We start from the raw sequence: 24,286 nt of genomic DNA, 5'->3' as shown, positions 1-24,286 counted from the left end.
GAGCATGTAGATCAGCTGTTTTCATCTGGCGACAATGTGTAAAGGGCTCAAGTGACGGTGGAGTAAAAGTACTGAAAAGTAGAAATACTCTAATAATAAAGTGAAAAGTACTTAAACATTGAGTATAGCTACTTAATTATTTATATCACTGCTTCTGAAGGACATTTCTACCACAGCCCACGTGTCCTTGAGTATCCCCCACCGAATGTAACATATTTCAATCCATTTAATAATAATATATAATATTAACGAAGCCTTTCGGACTATGCAACAAACTATTCTGGGTCGACGTAAGAGAGAAGACTCAATGAACTGAAATTGTCCAAAACACAAAAAGTGTCCGCACATACTGTTGTTACATAAGTGTAACAGTGTATTTTAGAACCAAAGTAAAGGTTACCAACGTTTCGGCAAATGCTGCTTTCAGGGTATAGGTCTACAGAGCCAAATGCAAGTGTCACTTAAATATGGTGACTGACAGTAATACGGCCAGTCACAATGAAGTTGGAGGACAGGGGTTCTAATGGGCCATGTCTCTGTGATGGGCTATCAGGATCATATGCTGCCTCATATTCCTGAAAAAGTAGAGAGGGGTCATACGTCAAGCTTGAAGGAAAAGTACAATTATTTGTAATAAAATTGGACTTTATTTATGGCTTATTTCTGGAGTTATAGCTGTCAGTGCACTGGCTAATATAAAGTAATATACGCGAGTGCGTCGTTGGTTCGTATTTCCAAATACGCACCACTTGTGGTGCCTTTTAAATGGTCAAAGTAGATTTCTGGAGTAATTAGACTTGTGACTTCTGTCACAAACGGTTGGCATCGCCCTTTCTTTGAGGGTGGGTTGTGCCAATGCTTTTCTATGGGAATGGAGTTTTTTGGTGCAGAACTAGATAGATTTACATTTCGGTATGAAGGTGCTATTCCAGTTCCAAAATGTTGATTGTAATGAAGGATATCTATTAGTATTTTAGCAGTTATCCTATTTGCCTTTGGACAAAGGGTCCCTTTGTACAAAGTATTCATTATGTAAGGAACGTTGAAACATTTCATACAATTTTCTTCTGTCAAAATGTAAAGTGCGAAATTTTATAACTAAAATGCATCTATACAACAACATTCATATAACATTTTTAAAGAAGAATGTTTCATTCTCTTCTGCATGTCTTGGGAACTTTTTTGGCGTTGCCATTTTGCATGAGTGTTTGTCTGTTAATTGGAGTGATATTTAGAGTGGGGTATATTTAAATTTTCTGATTTTTGAAATGGAAGTCAGGTGTTTGAAAATCTGTTTTCTTTAGATGATAGATTAGTTTAAAGTAATTATCATTTGGAAAATATATGTAATTGTATTTGTGTGTAAAGTGTATTTTTGTTTTAAAGTTACTTCCATCATGTTGTTGTTGAAATTGATTCTTTCAGATATACATTTGAGCGATCTGTAGAGCAGTTATTGAAGTTAATATGCAGTTTTGATGTTTGTATTTATTTGTTTTCGTTTGGTTTAATCAAAAGATTTTATGTAGTGGAAAGAGCTAAATAAACCAGTCTGTATTAGTATGGTTATTAGTATTGTGATCATTGTCATTATGATTATTCTTATTATAATTAATCTCATTGTTTGAGATATAAATGTTATATTTAGGATGTGATATGATATATTATTTTCTGTTAATGATATTTGGAGAGTCCGGACGAGTTGTTGTATAGTAGCCTAATTATTTATTTTCTTCTGTAGAACAAAGAGTTTGTTTTCTTACATGAAGATTGTTATTAGATCGACAGAAAGGCTTAGATAGTGTAGCTCGGCTCTTTAAAACAACATAGTGCCTCTTTCTTATATTATCGGACAATTTGGCATTTGAACAGTGTTTACAGTACAATTTGTTGATTAATTTTGTTGCAGTAATGGTTTTTTGTCTTTTCTTTCATGAGATATATTACAAAGAAAGCAGGGTGAAGGTATTTCACAGGAAGGAAAAATCTGGTCAATAGAAAAAAAATCTATTTACCAGGTCTGTAGGGGGCACTGTGGAACAAGCTAAAATATGTTTTCTTTCCAGTGAAATGTTTTCTTTTCTTTCCAAAAAGTGTATTTTACAGAGAAGGTGGGGTGCTGAGAGGCTTCCCACCTCTGAGAACAGACTTTCAACAACACAAAACAGACTTGTTTGAATGTAATAATGAAATAGTGTTGTTTATTTTCGTTACTGTTGAAGCCCTTGTAGGGCAGTGGAATTCCATGTACAAGCGCAGAGCCCAGTGCCTGGCAGAGCGTTATAGAGAACTCACTAACGCTCTGAACCAAAGCTACTCAAAGCCTTGCGTTCTGCATATCTGACGCACACTACACTAGGACCAGAGCTACCTTTTGAGCATCTCCGTTATTCTAACAAAACATACATTACTCAGTTCAGCCCCATATACATTTCTGCCACTTGAAAATAGCTGATCTACAAGTTCAGAATGTGTTGTGATGTGACACATTGTGAATGTGTAGATATGATATGTTCAAACGATCTGAAGACATGTTATTCATTTGAAAACAAGTGAAATGTAACATTTCACATAATGAGTATGTTATACTTTTGCTCCATTTGGTATAAGTACATTTTACTCCAAGCCCTCTTGCAACTACAATGTTACCTTGCCTGCTCTGTGCACTCAGTTTTGAATGGCAGTTGAGAGAGACTGTCATTTGATGACCGAGTGCTTTGTGAGCTTGTTATTGAAATAAGTGAAATTGGGAACAAAAATAAGAATAGCATGAGAATTGGTTTCTGAATTCATAGGGAGAAAAATAGTCATTTACACTTTAGCAAGAATTATGCAGCCCTTTTGCAGGTAAAGATGTCTGCTAAATGTCTAAATGATATTCAGAATGCTGCAGCATTTGAACACACATTGCATTTAATTTTTAATAATGATTTCCTGTACTATATTTAGAATATCAGTTTATCAGTTGAGATTTTAGAACATCTTATGGGGACTGAACATAAAGTTCAAATGTAATCGAATAATACAATATATAGATATCTTCCCAAATCTTGTAAGAGTGTGTTGCTGGGATAGAGAAAGGTTGTTAACAAAGTTGATTTTCTACTCATTTGTGTCTCTAAAAAAAAAGCCATTTTGGAATGAAAATCTTGCACATATTGTGTGTCTTGTGATGATTGGGTCCAATATTTAGTTCAGTAACCATTGAGCTAAAGGATGGTTCAGAAACTGTATTTACATTCACTCTCCCATTGGAATCAATAGACTTCAACCTTCTTGTTGTCTCCTAAAAAGGCTGCCACATACATCATGTAGATATGGGAAGTAAATCAGAGATGGTGACTCTTGCTATTTCCTTCTTGACCTAGACTCTTGTTTCTTCAGAGTTCCAAACTGTGGAAAGAACTCCTTGTTGCAGTTAGAATTGCAGACCCACTTCCAATGGCTTACCTCTTCAGATTCCACCTTAGTCTGCAGTACTTGCTTGTGCTAGCTTTGATGACCTTGTGGGCTTCTGCAAAGACTAAAATGTAATTTAGGTAGCATGTTATGTAGACAGACTCTAGCTTCATTTGTAGACATGACATTCAGTGTCTATAGTGTCAATGTACAGATAAAGTTATCTGTCATGATAAAGTCATGATAGGTTCCTGGTCTATCTATGATCCATTGTTAGATTACTACTTCTATGTATTTGATGTATTATCTTGTGTTTACCTTGCTTACTGTAAATCACTTTGGATTAAGATTTTGCCTATGTATTTGCAGGTATACAAGGATTTGCAGAAACTGCCTTGGACAAGTGTCTCCTGAAAGACCTTGAACTTCTTTAAACATACAGGTAAACTGATAGTATCATAAAATGCTTATAGTCATATTGATGGACAGGGCTAATACCTTTCAGTTTTCCCTTTTCAATGATATTTCTTTTGTCCTTACCTCACAGAGAAAAATGCTGGGTTATTTATCTACCCAGATGCTGGGTTATCAAATGGTTGACCCATTATGGGTTATGGCTGACCTATCATGGGTTATGGCTCACCCATCATGGGTTAACCATTATAAACCATAACCCATATGGGTAATTTTGTACAACCCATTGGGTGAGTCAACGTGGCTGACCCATGATGGGTTAACTATAACCCATAATGGGTAATTTTGTACAACCCATTGGGTGAGTCAACCCATTTACTCAGTACATGGGTTATGGCTGACCCATCATGGGTTAACCATAACCCATAATGGGTCATTTTGTACAACCCATTGGCTGAGTCAACCCAAGTACTCACTATGGGTTGTTTTAAGACCATTGTGGGTTATTTGTGCACTGCAAAACCAGATGATGCTGGCTTGTTATCATAACTTTACCTTTTTAATACAACAAAGGTTTGTGCGAAAAGTCGTTTTAACTTGAAATAATTCATTGATAACGTCCCAACTACATGGAAGTTGGCATAATTAAAATCGTACAGTATGTTCAGTCAAATTCTTCAGTGAGCCCACTCAAGTTGAGTCTTTTTTATTCCACTTCTGCTCACACAACACAGTCTCATTCCCAAGAAGTCTCATGTTGACATTTTGTGCAGAACTAGTACAATACGCACGGAATGTGTCTATATATCTATCTTTTTTTTAATTTGTATATTTGAGTGAATGAGTTGTGATGTATGACTTCCCTTCAATCCAGCCTAGTGTTGTGGTGGTCTAGTGGTATTGTTCCAGGACTGCAGTTTTTTCACCCTATGGGCTAGCTGGTTCAAATCTGGGATAATGCAAACATTTCAATATAATTGTATGTTTTGCCTTCTTGATTGTGTGTGTACCCTGAAGACTTCAGTTGGTTAAATGATCACTTATCTTGTGTATACTTAATTACAGATGCTCATAATATTATGGAGATAATAATTTTATATAATATTATAATAATTAATAATGCACAAAAACAAATTTCACCCACTTTTTTACTCTGCTACGACAAGCTCACAAGTGAACTTTGCTTACTTTGTTTTATTGGCTTAAGTCGGCTACTTTGCGGATGGAGTACCGTTTTTATTCAGTGTTCAATGTGTTCATAATATGTAGCCATACTGGTGACTGGTGGTAGATTAATACTCTTGTCTCTTGACAAGACTCAAGGTTGTACTTTATTGTTACATCTTGTGTACAGGTACATAAGAGTAAAACTTATTTTGGTTTGGCTTCCTTCAGACAATGCAGCAGCATAGATAATAACAACAGCACCATCCCGGACTTGAACCGGTGACCCCATGGAGACTCACTTGGTGCAGAAGGCCTCAAATCGAAGCCTGCTCTATATTTTCATTTGCTTTTTTAAGATCACGCGCGGACCGTGCATGCCACCGGTTCGGGCCTGGTACCAACCGATTCGTATCGGTGGGTAGACTGACATATGTCAGAATTGTAAAGTTTTGTCAAATCGTCTTTAAGATAATCATAAATATGTATCTACAGGGAAAAGTAAGGGTCGAAAACCAAATCAAAAACCAGATTATTGATCAGCGCGTCACCCTGAACGCGTCAATATAACTCTCCTCACACACAGACTTACCGTTCTCCAACCCTAATTCTTAATTGATTAGGGTTACAGGTTCGCTATCTCGTTTAATAACTCGGAAACGATAAGGAGTTGGATTCCGATTTCGAAATATGTTGTTCAGTTTTTTGAGACGAACAAGGGGATATCTTGTTTGTCCCGGTACGACACTCCTAAGTTGGCTTCCTCCACTTTCGGAAGGTACATAGGGGTATACAACCTAACACCATCCTGAAGGAAGATCTGAAATTTTGAAAAGTGTCGTACCAGGACATATAAGATATCCACTTGTTCGTCTCGAAAAACTGAACAACATATCTCGAAATTAGACCCCAAGTCCTTATCGTTGTCGAGTTATTGAGAGGGAAAGATTGTCAGCTTTGCAGTCTTTTTGCTGACCTTTGACCTTTTTCAGTGTCCTAAAAAATCAGGCCCGATGCCATTAAATCCGGCTTACTCTCAATATGGATTGAGTGAAGTTTCAGATTTTTCAAAAATATCTGGAGCGATTAGTTCCAGAAAATGTGCTCGACGCCGCACGTTTAATTGAAATTTGACTGGAAGGGGTTCTGCACAAAATGTCAACATGTGACTTCTTGGGAATGAGACTGTGTTCACTCTAAAAATCACACCTGTGTGAACTGAGCAGTGCTTTAATTATGTACTGTACTGTACTGTACTGTACTGTACTGTACTGTACTGTACTGTACTGTTACTGTACTGTAATGAGCTGTATGTTACTGTACTGTAATGCATGCTACTCTACTTTACTGTACTGTACTGTACTGTACTGTACTGTAATGTATGATACAATACTGTACTGTAAGCTGGGCCCAGTTGTCCAAGTGCCCACGTTACCCTGGAGACATGATTCTCCACTTTGACCAATTTACATGAATTTTCGGCATATTCGTAAAATCAGCTTAAACAAATGTTGTTTTAGTATGTATGTGTTGATTTATATTATATTTTAAACTACATATCTTATGTGCATTAAAATAATACTGTGGTATCACCACTTTTAGTAGGCTAAAACATCCTGAGAGTGAAGTGGGTATATAATATAATATAATTAATGGATCAAGGAATGTTCCTTTACTATTATAATTATTTATAAATTAAATGGCACACAACTATTTTCATTCAGAATCCTAAAAGTGTGGAATGCGCCCTTCATATCCGGTCAAATTCCTCCACACCCCGCCTCCCTCCAGTCCTCGTTCACTTCCTCCTTCCTCGCGCGCAGCGTCTCTTCATACACAGGCTGGGAGCACGACCCATGCAGAGAGAGAGAGCCACAACGTTGGTGCGTCGCAATTTCCAAACAACGGCACGAAAGCAGAACTCCGTTCAAGGTAAAATAGTGTTTTATTTTAACTTTTTGCACTATATTATTGTCTCAACCTTTATAACATGCCTTGACGTCGTGTTAAACATGCAGAGCATGTGCTGCTGGCCTATGCTAGCCCATGCAGCTAAGCTAAGCTACTTTGGCTTTGAATTGTGTGGACTCAAATGTTTGGCGCGAGTACAATTGGCTCTTTTATACATTCTGAACTCTGGTCTGATCTCTAATTTCTATTATAAACACATCACGTTGCCGTTCAAGCATGCACAGTCTGCTGAGAGTGACAGGCCATGGCTACACAGCTAACTAGCCATGGCCACTTGTACAACAAAAGCATAGCCTAGTTGCTTTATATATTTATTGACGTGTAGACCAGGGGTCTTCAACAGGGGGTCCTCAGAGTTACTACAGGGGGTCCGCCAAATCTTTGTGATAAGATTTTTTTTTTTTTTACATTAACCACTTGAACCCTAGCATCACTTTTCTGAGGAGAACTTTAGCCAAAAATAGCAGATCTACAAGCTCACAATGCCTCTTGAGCTTGTAGATCTGCTATTTTTTGGCAAAGAGGTATAGGTGTAGAGGGAAAAAAGAGCAGGCCAAGTAAAAAAATAAATAATCTGAAACAATTTTATATAGAGGGGGTCCCTGCTTCATCTCTTTCTCAGCTAGGGGGTCCTTGGCCTGAAAACGTTGAAGACCCCTGGTGTAGACTATATAATGCGTGCTGAACACATTGTCCTCTCAATGTGCCTACAAAATCTGGCTACTGAAATGTGGTATTGTAGTTTGTTGGGTGTTTGTGGCTTGTCTATGTGACTTCTGTACAAAAGCCTGTAGATCTGCTATTTTCACAATTTGTGCCTCTTTTATATTTTGATAATTTCGACAATGTTTTTTTGTATATAGTTGATTACTTATGATGCTAAGTACTTAAATTATTACTTCAATGTCATCTGGGGACCCCTTCAAAATCACGAGGGGACCCCCCCCCCACAGTACACGAAAAATAATTGCCTGTACAGAATAGAAAGAATCAGATGTGTTTTTTTCTTTATTTGAAACTAGTGTTGATTTTGACAGCAGCATTTTGTTTAGTTTTAGGCATATTTTAGTCATCTTACTGTATTCTAACCGTGTCACTCTAGCACCATTCAAATCTACCCCATTATATTATTTCATTTGAGACATTATTGTATTAGGGTGGTGTTAACATTATTGTGGGAATTGTGGTTGAAGCATGGAACATAACATTTACTAAAGCTGTAAAAACAGTTTATCATTGCTGGTATTGCACTAAAATGCTCATTTGAATAGGCAATTGCTTGGGCAGCTAAATACTGTGAGAGGCACATGTTGTGAAATTCATCTGTCTCTCAACTAAGGGGTCCCTGCTTCATCTCTCTCAGCTAAGGGGTCCCTGCTTCATCTGTCTCTCAGCTAAGGGGTCCCTGCTTCACCTTTCTCTAGATTTCCATGTGTACACTCTGAGAGTAATAGAGCTGTAAGGGTCCATTTGGTTCATATTCATAGCACATAGTATTCTGCTGCTATTTTGCTTTGCTTTTATGTTGATATCTGAACAGCTATAACACCAATTTTATTTCCTTTGTGTTTGTTTCAGATCGATGGACAACTTTGTCTTTGAAAAACTGACAGAGTGGCAGTTACCAGATCTGGTAGACATATTTAGAGGTACAATATGTTTCCCATCCACATACATTGCTGTCACACAGTAATGGAGTTGACAACTGCTTTTTGTAATATACCTTGACATTTGTATTGAGCATATGCATTTTCTGTGCTATACTGTACTATTTGATTAACTGACAACAATTGACCAGCAGATGAACCCAGGTTGATTAAGGTTAATATCATCTGTGTCAGTCAGAAATAGGATGCTGGTTGTCATTCAAACGGTTTGCTCAGCACCAAACATGGCTGCTGAGTTAATGGTCATGGTTTTTGTACTCCTCTAACAGGGGTTCTCAACTTTTTCAGGCCCCCCCCCCCCCCAAATAAATTATAATATTTGAATTGTGGACCCCCCATTTGTTTTACTTCTTTACACGGATACATATTGTGAAAATAGACAATCTACAGGCTCATAATGCCTCGCAACAGTTTCACAATATGTGGGGGGTCCCGACCCACAGGTTGAGAACCACTGCTCTAACCTGTCATGTTGAGGACCAAAACCAGGTGATGAAATTTGTCTGATTAGCTTTGCTGAGGGTAATCATTTGCAGTAGAAGTAATTAATTCATTTAAATCATCTGTGTTGGTCCTCATCATTGCAGGTACTGTAGATGACTACAGATGAAACCCATGAACTCTATTTTTTTTTCTGTTCCTCTGTTGGAAAAATAATGTGTCTTTTTCTCTTTTTTTTCAGATGAGGGGATTGATCAGGAAAGTTTCTTTCTGTTAGATGATTCCACCATCAAACAGCTGATCCCGAGAGCAGGCCCTAGGCTGAAGTTCTTAAAACAATTTAGAGAACTTGTAAGTAAATAGTTTATTTCAGGAAGATGGCATACACTTGTTTCAAATGCCAAAAGATAATTTCAGGGGGTATCAAGGGTCTTCTCGCGCATTTACGGTCTGTACACCATGTCAACTCTGTATCAACACATTTTCAGTGTAGTGAAAGTGGTTGTGGTCGGACATTTGGTTACATATGGTCTTACAGAAGACATTTGGAAAAGGAGCATGGGGGTAGAAATGATGACCCCCTTGAAGGCCCAGCCCCACGGCCCCCACCTGTAGGTCCAGCCCCACCTGTTGAAATGCTGAATGCTGACATGGAGCCAGAACAGGGAGAAGAGGAAGTTGTTGAGGATTGGGATGAACTAGAGCCAGAGTCCATTACTAATCGAGTGGCCCTCTTTTTAGCCCATCTTAGATCTAAGTCTTCTATGACATTCTCAAACCTAAACTTTGTGGTTCAGCATACCTCCAATTTAATTGGCAATATTGTCGGCCGACTGCAATCAAAGACCATGTCTGTATTTCGTACGTTTGGTCTTGATCAAAGCAACGAGGTACAAGAGCTTCAGGTGGAGTTCTCAGAATTAGCTGAGCCTTTCAGAGGGATGCAGTCCGACTATAAACAGATGAAATATTTTGCTACAACTGGAAACTTTGTTCAGCCAGTTGAGGAGATATTGTCAGGGGTTACCTATGTTCAATCAACGGCCTCTGCCACTGGCATTGTCCAGCAAGTTGGTGTTCATGATTCATTTTACCGTATACCGTTAAAGAGCCTTTTGACCAAGATTCTAGAAATTCCCGGGATTTTACAGACCATGCTGGATTGGCAGCGCAGGGAGGGTGATGCAATTCAGGATGTTTTTGATGGGGAGTTCTGTAAAACGCATTCCTTATTCCAGAACGAGGTTTCAATCCCAATTGTGATTTACCAAGATGATGTTGAGATAGTAAATCCCCTTGGTGCTAAAACTGGGATTCACAAGTTGGGACTTCTTTATTTCATTTTGAAGAGCTTGCCTCCAGAGTTGCTATCTACCTTGCAGTCACAGTTCCTTTTAGCTGTGTACAAATCTGACGACGCAGCACACCATACCATTGATGCAATACTACGCCCTATTGTCAAAGAGATCATGGATTTAGAGAGGGATGGCATCCTTGTTAATACCCCCAACTATCAAGGTGTTGTCAAGTTCACAGTGCTCCAAGTAGTTGGAGACAATTTGGGCGTCCATGGTGTTCTTGGCTACGTTGAATCCTTCGTTGCCAATTATGCATGTCGGTTTTGCAAAGCAAATAAAGAACAGAGAGAGTCTCTGACGCTTGAAGATCCTGGACTTTTGCGTGATCGCAATAGTTATGAGGCAGATTTACTTACAGCCGACAAGTCCCAGACAGGCCTGAAAAGAGACAGTGTCTTGAACATGTTGTCTTTTTATCATGTGTCAGACAATGTGTCAGTGGACATAATGCATGATTTACTGGAGGGAGTGGGGCCTATCGAAGTCAAACTTGTGTTGAATTCACTAATCGACCAAAAGCATATCACACTACAAGAGCTGAATTACAGAATAACAAGCTTTGACTATGGATTTAGTGATAAGTCTAACAAGCCTTCTGTCATAAGCAGGAATGATCTCAAAAAGCCTGAAGGCTCCATGCGTCAGTCAGCATCTCAAATGTGGTGCCTAATTAGGCTACTACCAATCATGATAGGTGATCTTGTCCCCGAGGATAACAAGCATTGGGAACTTCTACTCCTCCTACTCCATTGCATGGAGTTTATCTTTTCCCCTTCAATTACAGTAGCAGCAACACTGTACTTGGGCAAAATCATAGAAGACCATCACTCCCTCTTCCTGGAGCTATATCCTCATCTACATTTACGGCCAAAGCAACACTTCATGGTTCACTACCCACGAATCATTCAAAAAATTGGACCGTTGAAGCAGTTCTGGTCAATGAGATTTGAAGCACGGCATGCATTTTTCAAACAGGTTAGCAATGTAACCTGCAACTTTAGAAACATTTGTAAAACCATGGCATTTCGCCATCAGATGATGCAGTGCTACCATTTCCTATGTGGAACTATCCTGTGTCACAATACAGAAGTTGGTCCAGGGCAAAGTACAGTTCTGGTCAACATTAATGACAGGATCCAAAGTGGGCTAGAAGGTATTCCCCTCTTCAGTGAAGTGTATGTGCCAGCCTGGGTTACATTTAAGGGAACTGAGTATAGAGCAGGCATGAGTGTATTCCTGTCCTATAATCCAGATGGAGAGCCTCAATTTGGTCTCATAGAATCAGTTTTACTACTGGAGCAAACGTTACCCACACCAACAATAAAACTTGTTGTAAAGAAATGGGAAACACAGTGGTTTGATAGGCATTTATATGCATACAGTGTCATTCCCACTCAGGTGTTGGTAGCAGTAGATGTTAGAGATCTGCTTGATCACCATCCCCTCCATGCAGTCAAGTCGTACAGAAAGGATGAAGATGATGACAGTTTATGTATTTCGTTGCGCAACAGACATTTTTAGAATCACCTAACTGCCACCAGGTGTGTGGTTGTGTGTGACTGTAAATAGTACTTTGACTGGCTTATATGTTGAAAAGGCCTATTTTGACATTACCCCCATATTAGTGTCCATCGATTTGAAAATGATCAGTATTTGAGTTGAGTACCGGGTAGGAAGAACCACTTGACTTCTGGGACAGATTGAAGGTACTACTGGAATGATGGGATGCCGTGACTACTGGGATGACGCGATTACTGGGACGACTGGCATTCTTTAAATGAGTGATAAGTGGTACTGTAAGTACTTTTTTGTTTAATCACTTAATGTTTGTATAAGGTGAAGCCCAAGTGCACTCTCTAAAAGTATGCTGCACCTCTGTCCACATATCATTTGGTTGTCTTCAAAAGGGTCCTCTATTGGGGATTCCAATAGAGTACCGAAGTCCTGACGTCACTCTCTCATCCCCTGGTTTGTAGAAGTTTTTCTCTATGTAGAATAGTTGGGTCATCTTAAAATAGTCTCATAAGCATTGAGGTCCAAAAACAGACTGTCCCGGCGATGTTGTCAGGAAGGTGATTATCGTTTATGATAGTCAATCAGTTATATTTGATAGTCTGTTTCTGGCAAAAATGTCACTAATTAAGAATTGGGGGGAGAACAACGCAAACCAGGTAGGATGCGTCATTTACATCAGACTTCGGTGCTCTATTCTTTGTCCTACATTTATTATATTAACCTTGGTCTTCTGTATAGATTGGACCGGCGCCTGCACCTGATGCACAAGCTACAGCCTCTGATGCCACACCACCTGCCACTCCCCAAACCCCCATGGAGGTATCGGCCGCACCTGATCCCCTAACCCCACCTGAACCCCTGGCTCCACCTGAACCCCAAGCCCTAATGATGATCCAGACAATACATATAATTCCCACGTTTGTAAGTTCTGCTTTACCTTTATAAGCCTTATAATACCTTTAAGCCTTATAAATTTGGCTGCTTTGCATGAAAAAGAAAATGATGCTCAACAAGCTCACAACACATTGACACACTGAGTGCATTAATTGTAATCAAGACAAAAGTTTGAAGTAATGGTGATATTTTGAATTAATATCACACATTCCTAACTAAACAATAATAAGTCTGCAATTTTGTGTCTTCTTGCAATTTTCTAAGGATGTCCGTCAGGTTCTTACAGCGTTCGCAGACGGACGGCCAATTGTGAGGGACCTTGACGAGAGCAATCTAATCACCTCATCCCAGAGATGTGCCCTTGTCCGGATCTTGGTGTCTCACCTTTTAGAGAAGTTTGGAGAGAAGTACTTCAACATATTTTAATTATCTTTATGTTTTATGTTGAATAGGGATCTAAGTGGTTAAATGACAACTTTAAGGGTGTATGATCATCCCAAGTTCTAACTTTACCTGAGAGCTAAAATATGACTTAGTAGGGATATATTTGCTAGTTGTTAACCATGCTCAAATCAGCTACCATGGAGTAACATTTTAAGAGGCACCAGTGCAACCTCCACTGGACGACTGACTGAAGTTAAGTTTATGTTAGCTACACACCGGGTGTTATTTTTTTTTTGTTTTCTTTTAAAAGTGGTTTATTAGTTAAATGAAATCAACGCACTGGAACTACTTGATATGATGAATGGTTGTGCTATTTCTGTTTTACAGTCCTACGACGGAGACCAAAAAGGCCATGGCAGCAAGCATAATTCAGGCATTTCCCTGCTTGAAAGACTCATCAAGCAGTGGCAGCGTGAGTTTTTCCCCCCATTTTTTTCGTGTTTAACCTTTTTTTATTGCTTTTCAATCTATTATTCATTTTGGTGACACCCCTAGTAAGCCCAATATATGCTCTGCTGTGATGTGTCGCTGATACTGAAAACTACAAGTCTACAAGCTCACAACATGTGGTCAGCCTGTAGGTCTGCAGTTCTCAGTAACGGACCGTTGAGAAGCATACATTGAGCTTAAAATGCTAAACCATTTAACAGACACAATACAGCTCACTCCTTCCAGAAAAACTACTGTGATGTGTGATTTTCACTGCTGTCATGCCCTTGGAAGCAGGGACAATATTTGGCCTTCTCTTGGGACAGACAAATGTGCAGAAAAACCCTGTTCTAATTCAAGGACATGCTGTCAAAAAATCGAAATGTGCCAAATCTCTATTAATCAAACATTTTGATTTCTTGGCAGGACATATGGTACACCCCAGCGCGGAACCGGCGTCCAGCCAGTGGGTACCTGGAGGAAAGGCTGCGAAATGTCAGAAAGAAGCTTAGGAAAGCGCTCAGGGTGACTGGCCGAGCACCACATCCAGCACCCGAGGATGGTCCTGTTAGAACAGCGGTCATACCAGGTCATTACTAAATGGAAAAATAGAAGGAAGTTCCAACAATGTGGCACATTTGCCTGCTTAAGTTTTCCCAAAACATAACATGCGCACGTTTAGGGAACACTGTCGCAGACAGAAAATCTGAGTAGAGCCTGATCTTAGTGAATGTGAGGAATTTTGGAACTACAGTAGCTTGTATGACCAGACACCACACAATAGCATTTATAGTTGTTTTAGAACTATTTTAACACACACTATTGCTGATAGGATGACTGATTACGCAAAACATCCATCTTTTAGTGACCGACAACATTTTGTTCTTTTTACAGAATGTACTATATCAGATGAGCGAGCAGTACAGCTGAAGGAGTGGTTGAGAAGTAATTCTCAACCTTTATGCCAAGTTGAGACTTATATGCAGGACACGGCGGTGTACAGGGCTAAGTGGATAAAGGACAACACCAGAGATCTGACTATCAGTCAGATTCTGGACCACTATCCTCACCTGACAACTAACGGCATGGTAAGAGGGAATATTGTACATGTGATGATTCATTGTTTATAATGTTTTGGTAGTGTGCCACATTTAATTTGACTTCAAATGTTTTCCATTTTATAGATCGCTCAGGACTTCCTTCTCTTACATGCGGACGCTGCGCCCAAACTCTACGAGACCTGGCTCCCAGTGTATGCAGAGAAGATCCTGCAGGTGGCACGACTGGAGCGGAAGTTACAGTTGCCGGTCGAAGGATTAACATTAGGTAAAATATTATTGAAATGGTTCTTTGTCAGTGGACAGTCCCTCTTGTGTCAAGAGTCCACAACTACGTTGACAGCCTCTCTGTGTGGGTGTGGCACGCACAGCACACACTTTCAGGTACCCCGGGGTTTTCCTCTTCTCAGGTAGTGTCACCTTCAAATACCAGTGGGTACACCCCTTACTCGTATAGCCTCGTCTAGACCAGGGTTTCTCAAAGTGGATTGCTGGGACTCTCTGGGTTACTTTAGTGGGGTCTAAATTGACCCTTAAGTCTGTAACTGTGACAGTGTTACAAATGGACCCCAACTGGTCAATTATTTTCCATTTGTAAACTGTCATGGTTAGGCCAGCTTCTGGCCTAATGGTGGGAATAACTAAACTACAAACTAACCAGCTGCAGAGCAGCTATGGCTGCACATAGCAGCATAGGTTACATTCTTGTTGGCTATTGAATGACACAATAAAGGATATGCCGTTCCACCTCGTATTGATACCTATGTCTTCCTACAGATGACATTGGGGATCTCGCCCTGCAGCAGCTGCCAGCTTTGCTCCCCCCAACGGCTTACAAAGTTGGCCGTGGCCGTGGCAGTAAAACAGTGCGCCACACCATTGCAGAGTGCAAGAAGGCCTTCATCGATCATCAGCCTGTAAGTCCACCAGCACATCTAAAGGGAAACTTTCCATTTTATTTTAACATATACCTGTTGTGTAATTAATGAGTTTGTGTAAGTATTGAGTGTGTAATCTACAAAGCATAGGGACCACCACCACCACCACCACCCTCCTCACTAAGAATCAACCTAGGGACCACCGTTGTGCTGCGAGGGGGATATAAGTTAACACTTTATATGCATTCTATGTCTATACAGTACATCTCTCACTGTTTCTCAACCAATGGACCACCAGTAGATAAGATTTAGCCTATCAGAGACAAAACTAAAGAACATTTTGTTATCGTTGGATACCATTTTGTCCACAATACAATGCTGTGTTGATGTTTGTACCATAGGAGTGATAAGACGCAAAATGAATATGTTTAACAATAAGTTAACTCTTATAATGTAACATGAAAACACATGGGCCCTTGACACCTTTTATTATTATTTTTTATTTTAATTATACACTTATTTTTCTGTGCTTTGTAGACATTTTGTCCTTACTCACTCACCCTCACTTTTCTGTGTTTTTCAGCCTGGCACCAACATGGTGGAGTATCTCCAAGCAGCCAAGCTCAGCCAAACTGAACCCTACGTCCTGACACTTGGCAACACCCCTCAACAACCATCTCAGGTCTTCGCGATCATAGATGGACAGGCTATGAAACAGGACAAACTTCTTCAGGCTGTCGACGTCTGCTTCAAGGCCTACTACATTTTTGACATTGAGTACACCAAAAGGTGTCAAAATGTGTGGGACTTCCTACAGAGTATTATCTATGGAATTCCACTACAAGAGTCCAACAAAATGGTTGAGTTTCTCCACACAAGAATTAAGGCTTGCCAGTAGAGCTCACACACACACCCCCCAACACATTACCCACCCTATCAACCCACGTACCCGTTAGTCATTGAGGGCAGCCTTGTTGGCCAGGTGGCCATTGAGCTCAAATCTTTGCTTCTGGGGGGGTCCCTGGAACAACATATTTTGAGATGGGGGGGTCCGCGGCCAAATACGGTACATATAATTCTGGGGGTCCTTGACTTGAAAAAGTGTGAGAACCACTGATATAGAAATCTTATCAACATTCTGTTCTGTTGGCAGGACTGCCAAAAAGTAAAGTTGAGTCATTCTTTTGAAAATGAGTCGGTGCTGTTTGGATGTGAATGCAAATGACGCTCATTATACAACTAAGAGCAAGAGAACGCATGAGTGAGGCTCTAATGTTAGTTATATAATATGCCGTAGATGTATGGAGACAGCAGGGTAGGAAAGGGGACCAATTAAGGATTTTTACTGACACCAGAGAGAAAAACAAATGGGACCAAATGAGAGCGTTCGAGAACCTTTTCTCTTTTTGGTCCATTATAAAAAAAGGTTGGTAACATTCTATACAGTTACTTAATGGTCCGAAACCCCGCCCCCATCCCAGTAGTCACGGCATCCCATCATTCCAGTAGTACCTTCAATCTGTCCCAGAAGTCAAGTGGTTCTTCCTACCCGGTACTCAACTCAAATACTGATCATTTTCAAATCGATGGACACTTTAACAGGCAGATGGATGCCCACCCTAAAGCGTGGTTCTGCTCGAGTTTTCTTCCTGCCTGTTAAAGGGAAGTTTCTATAGAAACACGCCAGATTCTTTGTTCCCCCAGAGAGCACGATGAAGACTTGAGTGTTTGTCTTAGCAGCAGCAATGTTTGCTTTAAAAACTGTTCAAAGATATGCACAAATTTCAGGATTTTTCAAAAATGGCAGATGTATATACTGTATGTGCTTGTATATCTATTTTTGAATAGCAAAAGCATAAAATGCTTTTTATCCCATGTCTAAACCGATGCGTTCCAGGTCTTAATGGGCTCAAATGTTTGATAATGTTTAAAGGTTGTAATTTTTCATGCATTTTTTATATAAAATGACAAAGAATCCAGCATGGTTTGTGTTTATTGCATTATGCTTTGCATGACCAAATCTAGCATGTATTTTGTTATAGGTTTGTAGTTAAACTGTAGTTTATAGTTAAACTGTAGTTTAAAGTAACACATATATTGTTGAATAAACCCATACTTGTTTTATTTAACACATGATTTGGATAAAACAACCCAGAATGATACATAATTTTACCCACAATTGGGTTGAGTATATAATAAATAATAAGGATTGAATTTACTCAGATGTACAGTTAATTTAACCCAGACATGGGTAGAATATATAATATATACTATGGGTTGCATTTACTCAGATGTAAAGTTAATTTAACCCAGACATGGGTAGAATATATAATATATACTATGGGTTGCATTTACTCAGATGTAAAGTTAATTTAACCCAGACATGGGTAGAATATATAATATATACTATGGGTTGCATTTACTCAGATGTACAGTTAATTTAACCCAGACATGAGTAGAATATATAATAAATGATATGGGTTGCATTTACTCAGACGTACAGTTAATTTAACCCAGAAATGGGTAGAATATTTTAACTCATCCACTGGGTTAAAACGGACCAACCCATCTTGCTGGGTAAAATTAACTACTGCTGGGCTGGTGCTATAACTACCCAGGGGATGGGCTAAAAACAACCCAGAATGGGTTGTTTCTAACCCAGTGTTTTTCTCTGTGCTGCATTATTTGATGTGCATGTTGTGTACTTTTTTGTTATATGTTCATACAGATGCCTTCAGAAGTCTTCCATAGTGTGGTTTTCAAATATGTGCTATAGAGATTATAGTTCTACACTGGCATGAGAGAATGAGGCATGCTTGCAGTCTTAGTTTATTTGCATGTGACCTGTAAGCTTTCTTTTCTGTTCATATTGTCAGTATAGTGTAATTCTACTTTATTTTTGTAAAGATACATTTCTGCCTTTGTATATACTGTATATGACAGCATAAACTGTATTTGTAAATTTGAAATTAGTTAGTAATCTATGAGTTTTTTAATGACAAGACTTTTTTTGTAGATTTCCGGTAGATTAAACAGGCATACTGCAGGTGTTTCTGCCATTTCCTGAAGACAGGATCTGAATGTGTAGTACAAATTATAACATAACCAGGTGGACAACGTTTGCCTGTGTGGCCTTTTGATTTATTGATGTGAATGTTATGTAAAGAAAATAAATACAGGTACAGTACACAATGCAATGACTGAAGTAACATGTCATAGATAAAATCACAATAATCTCAAAGACTTATTTCTATTGTGGTGTTTGGTTCTCTTGTATAAAGAAATTAAAAACAAACTGTAGAAGCCATGCTTTGACTTTTTTCCTAAGTTACCTGTTATCATTGTCCTTAAACAGTCTTAGGAAGTGTTTTTTTCAAACTCCCTGTAATACACATAGGATGTGAATGACTTGAACCACAGTGGCTTTTGCTGCCATCTCATGGTTTAATATTGCTATGACAGTTTGAACGTTCTAATATTACTGAGTATTTTCTTTTTACACCTGAATCACTCATTCTTGCTGGACTAGCTTGCTTCCTTAGAAACAGTATAGACAGTCACTGAGAAAACTACTTTGTGCTGAATGTGGGAGTTTTGTTGGATGTTCCCCACTGAATGGGGATGCTGGCATTTAAATGGTTAAAAGTGAAGTATAAAGTCATTTTAAATTTGTCTTGTAATGGAAATTGATATCCTGTCAAGTTGTCCTTGTGTCATACTGTACCTTAGGGGATAAAAATTACATATTTGTGTACCACAATATGACATAAATTAAAATGTCAAAGTAACAATGTGATTCAGGGGTGCTGTGGATTAAAACAATATTTATAGGAGTTCTTTGAGCCAAGAAAAAAAAAAAAAAAGTTTGAGAACTAATGTTCCGAGTCAGTAGTTGGTGTTATGACATACATAGTCACATGTGGCTTCCTTAATCAGGAAATGTTTTTGAGTAGATGTGTGGTGTCATGTAATTTACCAAGGGAAGTAAGGAAGTTTATTAGTGTGGAGTTTTGCATGTTTATGAAGTAATTCTTTGTGTACCCAAGGTAGGTCTATCAGTTGTTTATTGAATGGATCTATATACTGTAGTATTGTAGCAGTAAAGATACACATTCAACAGAATTATGTAGTAGAATATTTAATGGTATTTAAGTGAGTACCAGACTTTCCTATCAGGAGGAAAGTGTGATTATGCAAGGTTAATATTATAGTTAGTTGTACCAAATGTCCTTGATCCTGGTGGAGTATCTTGGATTTTGACCATGTCTCCTGGCACTCTTCTGGATTGTCATTTGTCCTCGGTTTCTTCTGGATTTGGTACTAAACTTCCAAAATTCATCAGAACACAGGAAATTACATCTACTATGTAACATAGTTTCTGTGGGAGAACTCCCAGACCTCTGCTTGAGGGAAGTGATTATTGCTTGCTGTCATACAGATATATTAACTTTTAAGTAAGGAATGGTTATTATTAAAGATGGGCCTTACATTACTTCAGTCATCAAATCAATTTGTGTATGTGTACTTTTAGTGTTTTAATGGATGAAATTGTATCCATCGTTTTTCATGCTAGTAAAGAAAGCCTGATAAAAGTATTTTCTTAAAATTCACCAAAGCTCAAAAATAATAAAGCAGTCAATAATACTTCAAAATGTTTTACAATGTTTAAGTGGAAGTGTTGCTGATCTGCAAAAGAAGCTCTTACATACATCATTGAAATGGTTATAACAAAAATAGTTGTATTACTTACTTGTGTCAACAGTGACCTCTGCTGGTAAAATGTAAGATTGCATTTCGTTTAGGTAAGTCAGTTGGAAGATGATGCTAGTAGGAGGCAGTGTCATTTCCGTTTGACAGTCAATGCTGAGGGTGGAAATATGTCATGTTAAAATTGCTTACACATAAACACCTTGATCTTTAGGGCAAGTATTTGGATGGCACCTGGGACCTTTTGTTATGAGGGTGATTATTTTCATAATTATACTTTTCACTTGGACATGAACCTTTTTACTATAATTAATTCTATAGGAAATGTTGATATAATTTAATTCTGCCAAATTTATAACATATGTGTTTGTTGAATTTGACTACATGTATATATTTCTTACAATGTATTGTACATCAGAGAGAATGTAATATTGTTCCAATGATTATTTTACAATGATAGGGAATGACAGCAGGTGGGTTAGGTAGATCCAATCCATGCATTAATTAACAAAGTCATGCATTTTGTTCAGTAAACTATATTTGGACATGTTAATTTGGGCCTTTACACTGACAGGTAGATATTGACAGAATTGGACCTCATATATGGTAACTTATCATACAGCATGGATTGCTTATTTGTTCAGGCTTTGCTAAGGGCAACTAACTTGCTTTGCATTGTGGGTCATTTGGGTCCTGGACACATGGCTTCATCAAACATTTAAAGCATATATCACAGATACTACCAGTAGGAGAGCATTGGATGACAAAAGTAAGTTTGCTCAATGATTAATCATTTAATGTCTGTTGTTGTAATTATGATGCTGGGCTTTGTAATTGTTTGTTCTACTGATTTACAAACTGATGTTTGTAATTTGTAGGTATTGTTATCCATTACATGGTATTAAGATAAATCAGTGGTGAACAAAGTATTGTTCATCACTGTAGTACTTGAGTCAAAGTATAGCTACTTCTGGTCAAATATTACTCCACTACAAGTGAATGTTGATTAATCAAAATACTAGAGTAATTCCTTTTGAATATGCTGAAGTATTAAAAAGTAAGTGTTTTAAGAAATACTCAGATGTCATAAATACATATCAATACTGAAATATGCAGATCTTACAAGCTCGCCACAACATAGTGAAGTGTTAGGTAGTAACAAATGTGTGTAGACTAGTTGTGAAAAAAGTACTCAAATGTTTTACTTAAGTAAAAGTATCCATTTGGCAATGTAGAAATACTCTGTTATTAGTAAAAGTTTGGAATTTAAAATGTAGTTGAGTAAAAGTATGAAAGTATTTGCATAAAAATGTACTTTAAAGTACCAAAAGTAAAAGTACATGTTATACAAAATGTCCTATTTCAAGTGTTCAAATATATCCAAATCATATTATATGTACAATCTTACAATGTGTTGCTGTAAGCTTGTAGATTGGCTATTTTCAAATGGCTGATATAGTGCTGGAGTGGTGACTATGTTTTGTCATAATAATCCAAATCTGCAAAGTAACTAGTAACTTCAGTTTTTAAATAATTGTGGTAGCCTGGCTCCAGCCTGTGAATCGCTAGCCATGCCCATTAAAAATGTATGATGGATTGGGATAATCCAGCATGAACCAATCGCCAAAGAGTCTTTGAAAAAAAAACTTTGGCCATGACCCCATGTCAGCAATCGGCTGCATTGACAGGGCTCTCAGACTGAATAATGGAGTGAAATGAAATGAAAATTCAGGCTGAGTGTCAGGCTATAAGTGTGCTGGAGTGAAAGTCCAATATTTGCCTCTGAGATGTGGTGAAGTAAAAGTATTGGAAATACTTGAGTAAAATACAAATGTATCATTCATTTTATCAGACACACCCCTTCCTACACAAACTAATGTAACTTCAAAATGTATTTTAAACATGATGATAGATTCATCAGTGTGTCTGATAAAAAATATATATCTAAATACTGAATCAAGCAACTTAAAAAACAGTGTTCACAAAAGCCAGAGTATACCATTGAATTACCCACATTTGTTTTTAAAGTGAAATATCCCTTAAGTACAGTACTTTAGTACATTTACTTAGTTACTTTCCACCACTGATGTAGATTATTAGTCATGAACCATGGAATTAAGTGCTTCCAAGCTACATGTTAAAAGTAAACTGTTACTGATCAATCAAATTTGTACTTGATTTAAAAACTGCAGTAATTTCTTTTGAATATACTTCAATATTCAAATGAATCTGTTTAAAAAAATACTCTTTATAATAGTATACATTACAGAGTATAATTTTCAATAGTGATATTTGCTGATCTACAAACAACATAGTGAGGTGTTTAGTTGGAACAAATGTGTGTATGTTATTAGACATGAAACATGGAATTAACTATTTCCAAGCTACATATCATGTTAAAAGTCAACTTTATTTATTTAATTTATTAGAATAAATCAAAAGATTGTTAAAGTTAGGGTAAGTGATTTGCTTTGGTTAAAATAAGTGTTAAATAGCTCTATATCCTGTATGGAACATCATTATAGTTTTGTTGATTCTGCATTTAGAATTGTTATAGAATGGTATAGTAATTCAACTAATGCATGTGTGTTTATTTTTTATTTTCATATTTCTACTCTGCCTTAATTATGATTCTAAATATCAGGTGAGAAGATTTTTTAAGTTTTTCAGGTTGAAAGGTGTTTCATGTATAAAGGTTTTTAAGGTATACAGGTTTTTGAGGTATAAAGGTTTAAAGGTTTTTCCAGATATAAAGTTTTTTCAAGTTTAAAGGTGTAAGGTTTTTCAGGTCTAAAGGTTTTTAAGGTATAAAGATTTTTCAGGTCTAAAAGGGGTATAAAGGTTTTTCAGGTATAAAGGTGTAAGGTTTTTCAGATCTAAAGGTTTAAAGTTTTTTTTAGGTATAAAGGTTTTTCGGGTATAAAGGTTTTTCAGGTTTAAAGGTGTAAGGGTTTTCAGGTATAAAGGTTTAAAGGTTTTTCAGGTATAAAGTTGTAAGGTTTTTCAGGTATAAAGGTTTTTAAGGTGTAAAGAATTTTCAGGTATAAAGGTTTTACGTTTTTTCAGGTATAAAGGTTTTTCAGGTGTAAAAGTTTTTCCAGGTATAAAAGTTTAAAGTATTTTCAGGTATAAAGGTGTAAAGATTTTTCAAGTTTAAAGGTGTAAAGGTTTTTCCAGGTATAAAGGTTTAAAGGTGTATCAAGTATAAAGGTGTCAAGGTTTTTCAGGTATAAGAAGTAAATATGTTTCAGGTGTAAAGGTGTTTCAGGTGTAAAGGTGTTTAAGGTATACAGGAGTTTCTGATATAGACCTACAGGTAGGTATTTCAGGTTGTAAGGTAATGGGTTGTAAGGTAATGGTTCTTAGGGTTGTAAGGTTGCATGACTTACTATGTCACTGTACTACTTCACTATTATAGTATTCCAGTTTTTGCATTGGAATGGTGTAATGTTTCAAATGAAGTGAGTTTTTTCTATTCATGTTACTCTTGTCATGGTGACTTCAAACATCAGGTGAGTATATGTACATCAATCATTAGCATTTTTGTAAAAGTTATGTAATATGCAATAATGCTTGAATAGTTACACACACACACACACACACACACACACACACACACACACACACACACACACACACACACACACACACACACACACACACACACACACACACACACATCACTATTTGTGATAGTGATAGTTAAATGTGTTAGTGTTCATTAATATGCTAGTGAATACTTTAGCTGTGTACATTGTTTATTGAATTTATCTGATGTAATTGCTCAGTATTGTGATAGTCTTTTTTTGTCTCTTGTATTAACATGTCTTTACCTGAGATGCTGATATCAATACAATTTCAGGTAAGGCATAGCATTTGACATTTTCTATTAATAATTGTTTGAAAGGACTGGGTTGTTATTAGAATGGTATAGTAATTCAACTAAT

General features: G+C 37.7%; 1 protein-coding gene across 1 annotated transcript; it reads left to right on the top strand.

Moving 5' to 3' along the window:
* Positions 1-6,718: 6,718 nt before the first annotated feature.
* On the top strand, positions 6,719-16,625 carry LOC311044425 (uncharacterized protein; the record flags this gene model as incomplete). Its single annotated transcript, XM_084055990.1, has 11 exons — positions 6,719-6,909; positions 8,527-8,597; positions 9,298-9,407; positions 12,668-12,850; positions 13,088-13,230; positions 13,595-13,679; positions 14,123-14,285; positions 14,591-14,784; positions 14,881-15,022; positions 15,532-15,671; positions 16,216-16,625. 11 exons carry the CDS (start codon positions 6,719-6,721, stop codon positions 16,528-16,530), a joined length of 1,737 nt encoding a protein of 578 aa, XP_083912116.1. The 3' UTR covers positions 16,531-16,625.
* Between the last annotated feature and the right edge of the window lie 7,661 nt (positions 16,626-24,286).

The sequence above is a fragment of the Gymnoscopelus microlampas genome (assembly GCF_963454915.1).
Source record: "Gymnoscopelus microlampas genome assembly, chromosome: 1".
NCBI lineage: Eukaryota > Metazoa > Chordata > Actinopteri > Myctophiformes > Myctophidae > Gymnoscopelus > Gymnoscopelus microlampas.
This window is presented reverse-complemented; position numbering and strand designations above follow the sequence as displayed.